This window comes from Pteropus medius, unplaced genomic scaffold (assembly GCF_902729225.1).
Source record: "Pteropus medius unplaced genomic scaffold, Ma_sr-lr_union100, whole genome shotgun sequence".
Lineage (NCBI taxonomy): Eukaryota > Metazoa > Chordata > Mammalia > Chiroptera > Pteropodidae > Pteropus > Pteropus medius.
Genome location: NW_024349800.1, coordinates 38480342 through 38486341, shown reverse-complemented (window position 1 = coordinate 38486341; position 6000 = coordinate 38480342). Strand labels below are relative to the sequence as shown.

General features: G+C 44.7%; 1 protein-coding gene across 2 annotated transcripts in view; it reads right to left on the bottom strand.

Moving 5' to 3' along the window:
* Positions 1 to 261: 261 nt before the first annotated feature.
* THADA (THADA armadillo repeat containing) overlaps positions 262 to 6000 on the bottom strand; it is a 279803-nt gene continuing 274064 nt past the window's right edge. For both annotated transcript variants that reach the window (XM_039887287.1, XM_039887288.1), the window contains 2 exons: positions 4007 to 4176; positions 262 to 2954 (listed from right to left, as the gene is read on the bottom strand). In XM_039887287.1, coding sequence (XP_039743221.1) covers positions 2559 to 2954; positions 4007 to 4176 — 566 coding nt within the window. In that variant the 3' untranslated portion in view covers positions 262 to 2558. The remainder of the gene's footprint in view (positions 2955 to 4006; positions 4177 to 6000) is intronic.

The window sequence follows — 6000 nt, the reverse complement described above, 5'->3', positions numbered from 1 at the left end:
TCAGTTTGAGTGCAGTGGCCCACAGCTGTAATCCCTGCCACCTGCCCAGGGAGGTAGTCAGGGTAGGGCTGCAAGGACTTTAGGATCAGAAACTTAGGGTTTGGAGTTCAGACCCTGCCCCTTACAAGCCATGTGATTTTAGGCCAATCACATAATCTGTTTGGTATTTGGGTTTTCTGGTAAAACTAAGATAATTCTTGCTTTATTCATCTCTCACCTTGTCAAGGTGCAAATGAGTTATCTGTGAAGGTGTTTAAAAGATAAGTATAATCCATCTTATTTATTAAGACAAATTGACAAAGCATAAAAATGGAGAAAGCCAGGTCTCTTGACTATGGCCAGATGGGTACAGGTCCACAGAATCGTGAATGTAGAGCTAAGGACACCAAATCTTGGTCCGCAGAGTGTGGACCCTAGGGCAGTGACCTCAGAAGAGGTGACTGCTTTACTCTGACTACTCAGCCTACCCTGGTCCCTGCACAGGGCTAAGCTTCTGTGGCTGACACTTCAAGCACCCTGACTGTTATGTTCTTTGTAGAAATGACCCCCAAAACAAAATTCTGAGGGGGGCCCTGACAAGAGGGTATTCTACAGTTTTCCCGGTAATGTATCAGGAAAGTGTGAGACAGCCATTTCCCTTGCCACTGCTACTGGAAGGTCAACAAGATTTCAGACACAAAGCCAGTGACACATCTGTCTTTTCTGCCCTCCCAGGCTGGCCATAGCCAGTCAAGATAAAATCCTGGGGTAATTCCTAGTCAACAGCTATGAGAATACCCACTTTGCAGGGTTGGTAGAAGGATTCTGGAGATAATATGTAAACATGCTAAGGTACCAACGTGCTCTGATACGGAGTACCTGCTGGTGTAAAATATTTTTATTATGTAACTGCTTTTATTTCATTTTAAATGGAGAAAAAGGAACACTGGCTTTTTCTAATGAACTGGGCTTTGCTGGGGCCAGTTTCATAATTATCCTCCCATGGTTATCACATTATGCCAACAATTCCCTGACTTCTCACCAGCCAGGTCTTCTAAGAACAAAAGAAATGTTAGGTTGGCAACTTTCCATCAAGTGTGGGCTACACAGATGCCTAACCAGGTAATTAATTCAGGATCACAAAAAAAAAAACAAAAACATATTTTGAGCTGATTGCAAAACTACCCAGGGAATTTCCTGTTCTCTTTAGGACAAAACTTTGGACACTAAGTTAACTCTTCTCCTTGCCTCTTCCTAAAGAGCTCTTTCTCTATACTTCCATTATAGCTGTGTTTTTAGTGTTAGGTGGTATTCTTTCAGAGAGAGACAAATTATATTAGAAATGTAAGCATTTCTGCAGTAGGAAATGATCATATCAAACTCTCTTCTAATTTGCCCCTTCAGACCGTCAAACATCAATAAAATAATTCTAAGTGACAGCTCACCTGAGATTTAAACATGTTTATAAACCCTAAAAGCCAGACTAAGTTTACATACTATTAACTGAAATGACTTTTTCAGATAACTAGGATGAAAAATGAATGTGGATGAGGCTGCGACCCATCCAAGCTATGAATTTCAAGATAACTCTCTGTGGGTTACACTTATCCTGAAATTACAAGTTAAAAATGTCAAGCCAATGAAAAACAGGACCAGAAGCAAAATGTGTGCAAGAGTGACACCTGCTGGGTGTCTGAGGAAGAGGGCTGGGCTTGGAAAGGCAGAAAACCCTTAAGGTTTCTAGATTCAATTACTGAAATGGATAAATGTGTTTTCTGGCATCTTAAACGAGAAACTTCTTGTTATTGCCACCTAGAAAATGATAGTAAACAGTGTAGGCATCAAATAAATCATTTATTCTGGCTCTCCTTTCTCCAGGTTCCTTTTTTAAGAGCCAAGAGTCTATGCTTTCACTGGGTGGCAAAATCAGGTATCCTAGCATTAGCACAAACACTCTGGGGGTGGGGGAAGGCGGTAAGAGCTCTCAATGGCTCTTTTAATAATTAGGATGGCATGTGTAGGTCACTGCAGGACTCACACATGCAGACAATAAAAACAAAACTATTTGAAGTTGATCCTTAATCTCAGAATCCAACATTTGGAACATATTTCTGCTTTAGCTAAACTGGAATAAAATTTGGAATTCTGACCAAGTGGGCTGTTTGCCAACTAATCCAGCTCTTACATCCAGCCAAAAAAAAAAGAGGTGGTGGCGGGGGGATGGGGAATCATGTGTTAAAACTCAATTCTGTGTAGTCAATTCATAGAAAATGCAGGCCAGCTATGGCTGGACATTAGAAGTCCTGGGGGACGAAAAAGGCTAATTCAGGCCTGCAGGTGGCCTGCACCTGGGAACAGAGTAAATATTCAACATGGTAGCCTCACTTCCTACAGTAGCTGCAATAAACCAGGCTGCCTTGAATGAGTGAACTGAAGAAAAACTCCTCTGTAGGTGGACTAGACTCACAGAAGTGGGGGAGGTATGAAGGGGAAAAATATTTGATTTATGTTCACATTTCCTGCAGGTTTAATGGGGGACTAATCTACCCCCAACCTGTCCCCACCCCGCAAATCTTTCTTCAACAAGCCGTTTCTATTCCTGGAAGAGTTAACAGATTTGCTTCTGCCACAGAGTCCGAAGTACTGAGGACGAGGGTGTCTTCCTTTTCCTTTCCTTCCAGAAAGGCCAGCAGCCTCAGGCAAGCCAAAGTCCTTTCCTCCTGAATACGCAATCTTGTGAACTCCACTGTCTTCAAAAACTCAGCAGTTGGTGGCATTTCTCTGAAGAGCTGAGAAAGGAGGTGGCACTGCTCTGACGTTGTCCTTTGAAGATGACAGAGCCTCTCAGGACTGAGGGGATGCCAGCTGGACTTGGAGAGGAGACAGAAGAGGTGCTTGTAGAGATATTTTACGAAGATCAGGGTCTCAGCCCAAAAGTTGACTTCTACTTTTTCAAACAGGTAGTCTTCTTCCACCTCAATCAAATGAAAAAGCCAAAAATCAACCTTATGGGGAAAGTTGACAAGCCCTAGTCCAGACCAGAGTCCTACCAGATGCAGAAGAGATGTGTCCCCTCCCCCACCAGAGCGGGGGCCCACTCTCGCCTGTCAACACCCACATATACACACCACTTGCAGCCTTGAAGGTCACCTTCTATTTTCACTTGTACTTCTCTATTGGAGAGGAATTCCCCACCCCCACCCCCAGACTTAACATGACCTTTGATAAAGATGTGTTTATGGTTCCAAGCCAAGATATTTTGGGGGCCTGGTGCTGAAAAGGGGACCTCAACATGGGAGTGGGCCATAGACCTAAGGGTATATCTAGAAATGAGAGAGGAGGGAGGAAGGGAACTCTCAGCAGCATAAAAAGAGCAAATTACCAAACATGAGACACTAACTAGTCTCTGAGTATGAAATCAAATTTCTATAATACTGGGGATTTTCAAGGTCATTTTATCACAGACACTTTATCTTGTCTCCGAATTTCTTGTAAACAGGCTGCTTTTTGAACTCTCAGCCTGCCAGTGATGCCAAGAAGGCCAGCTGAGTCAGACATTGGTGGATATGAATTTTCAGTACTCAAGATGCTTTTGCTGCTTGTCTCGGTCCTCAGTTTCCCTACCTGTTGACTGTTCTCTCACCTGGACAGGCTAACAGTTTTCTTTCTACCCTGGAAGGACCTCAGGTCTCTGGAAATATTTCACCTTAAGAGCTCACAATAGGGAGCCTCCAGCTCTAATGTTGACTAATAAGAATTTTCTGTAATTCAACTCTCAGCTTCCAAGGGGTCTCTTTCAAAGTCCTCTGTCCCCACAGACCAGAACCCCAAAAGCCAGCATGAGAGCGGCCCCGAAACCCCCAGCAGGCTGCCATGGACGTTTGGACAATTTCCTAATTCGTTACTACTCTGAGCATCCGGACGCACACTTGCAGCAGGCACTATAGGCTTAAGTATGCCTTTGCTGCATCCAGTGGGTTTAGGACACTCCAACTTCATCTCCACTGCCCTGAGACCCCAGGACTACCTGATGCACACTTTCCACACAGACCGTGAGGTCATCACCCTCTCCCAATAGCCATCCCAGCAGGACTGGGAGTCCAGGGGCCAGCTGATCCCATTGCTGGAGCAGGTCACACAGCACAGCCAGGGCCAGATCCAGGGCAATAGAGGCATCCACCTGACAGAAGGCAAATTCTGCAGAAATAAGAGAGAGGCAAGTGATGAATGTATTGCTCCAGGGAGTCTCTGTTGGACTCTGGGAACATGAAAGGCCTCAGGTAAAATTACTGCCACCAGCTGGGTGGGGAAGCCAGTGGGATAGGCTCATTAAAGGTTATCATTGCACTTTTGTGTCCTGCTGTCTACCCAGCTAGAATGAGTCATAGGTCTGAACCCCACCATTTCCATGCCCCTTCTCCCAGTGTGGACAGAAGCAGCCCCACTTGCAGGACTAGATGTTTAGCTTCCCTCAGGCCGTCTAGTGTAATTGCAAGAATATCAGGAATGCTTCTCACCCGGTGTCTCCTCTCAGGCCTGCCACAAGGCCTGGATTCCATTGGTTTGCCCCTTTCTCTGACAGCAAATCCCACCGGGGACCTGAATCTCTAATATCTTAGCGCAGGGCATCAGCAAACTTTTTCTTAAAGGGCCAGAAAGTAAATATTTTAGACTTTGTCACAATTACTCAACTCTGCCGAAAGCAGCTACAGACAATAAGTAAACAAATGGTTGTGGCTGTGTTTCAATAAAATTTATGGCTCAATAAAATTTGAATTTCATGTAATTTAGACATACCATAAAATACTCTTTTGATTTTTTTCCCCAACCATCTAAAAATATAAAAACCGCTGTGTTATAGTTCATAGGCTGTACAACAGGTGGTGGGCTGGAATTAGCTCATATTTTGCTGCCCTCTTGGAGTGAATTCGTTTTCAGACACTTGTTTTCTTAGCTGGCTGGGGGAAGGGTGCTGAAAGAGGAAGTGGGTCCTTTGAGGAAACTATTGCTTATTTCACCATTTTGCCTTAGACAGTCCTAAATATGGGTTTGAAGGGAGGCTCAGGGTGTTGACACTTCCGCCAACAACTCCGCCTCTCCCACCCCCAATCTGGAGGAGGTCTGAAACATGGAACTGGAATCCCACCGACCAGACAGTGAACCTCCAGGCGCCAACGCTTGTCTTTAATGACCCATTTCTGTTGAGACTTGTCCTTCCCAAATCCACATTTCCAACTTGAGCCCACAGATGTGTCCCTGACCACTTGGCTCCAAGAGAGACTTGCTTGGCACATAGGGAGAAGGCTCAGTCTAGAATGGAAAGCCAAGTTCCTCATGGTGTTGAACCAGGCTTAGCGTGACGGCCCCCATGAGGGCCTATGATGTGCTAGGCCCCAACCGAGTACTTTCTCTCCAGTCCTATAGGTTGGGTAACTATTCCTACTTCACATATAAGAAATCCAGAGCTCAGATAGGTTAACCTACTTGCATACAGTCACAAAGGTTTACGTGGCTGTAAAGAAACTGAGATCAGCAATAAGTTTCATCGTGTATGCAGAGCACCGATCTGGAGAATCAGTACCAACATTCCAGAGATCTCACTGTCTTTATGGTGAGATAAGAAGATTTGGTGACCCCCTCAGCAGGGCCAGGACTACTTAGAGCCCACAAAAGTAGAGCTTCACTCATGGAAGCAGCCAAAGGACCAATGGTATCGCCCTGAGAGCCTCAAATCAATTCCCTACAACACCTGCCTCTAGTGTCCCTGCTCCTTATGCTGGGATTCTGCAGCCTGGAACCAGAACTTAAACTAGGAAACAGAAAAAGGGGTGTGTGTGAAGGTGCACTTTGGCTATAGGTCTGAGTCAGATGTTGGTCCAGCCTTCACCTACAATATAATGTCTATCTGACTCTTCTGTGTAGTTCTCAACTGGTTCAAAATCTGTCTGGCAGAATTAATTGGCATCTTTTAACTCTGAAAGAATTGAAAATATACATGAAGATCAGCATAGGATTAAATAT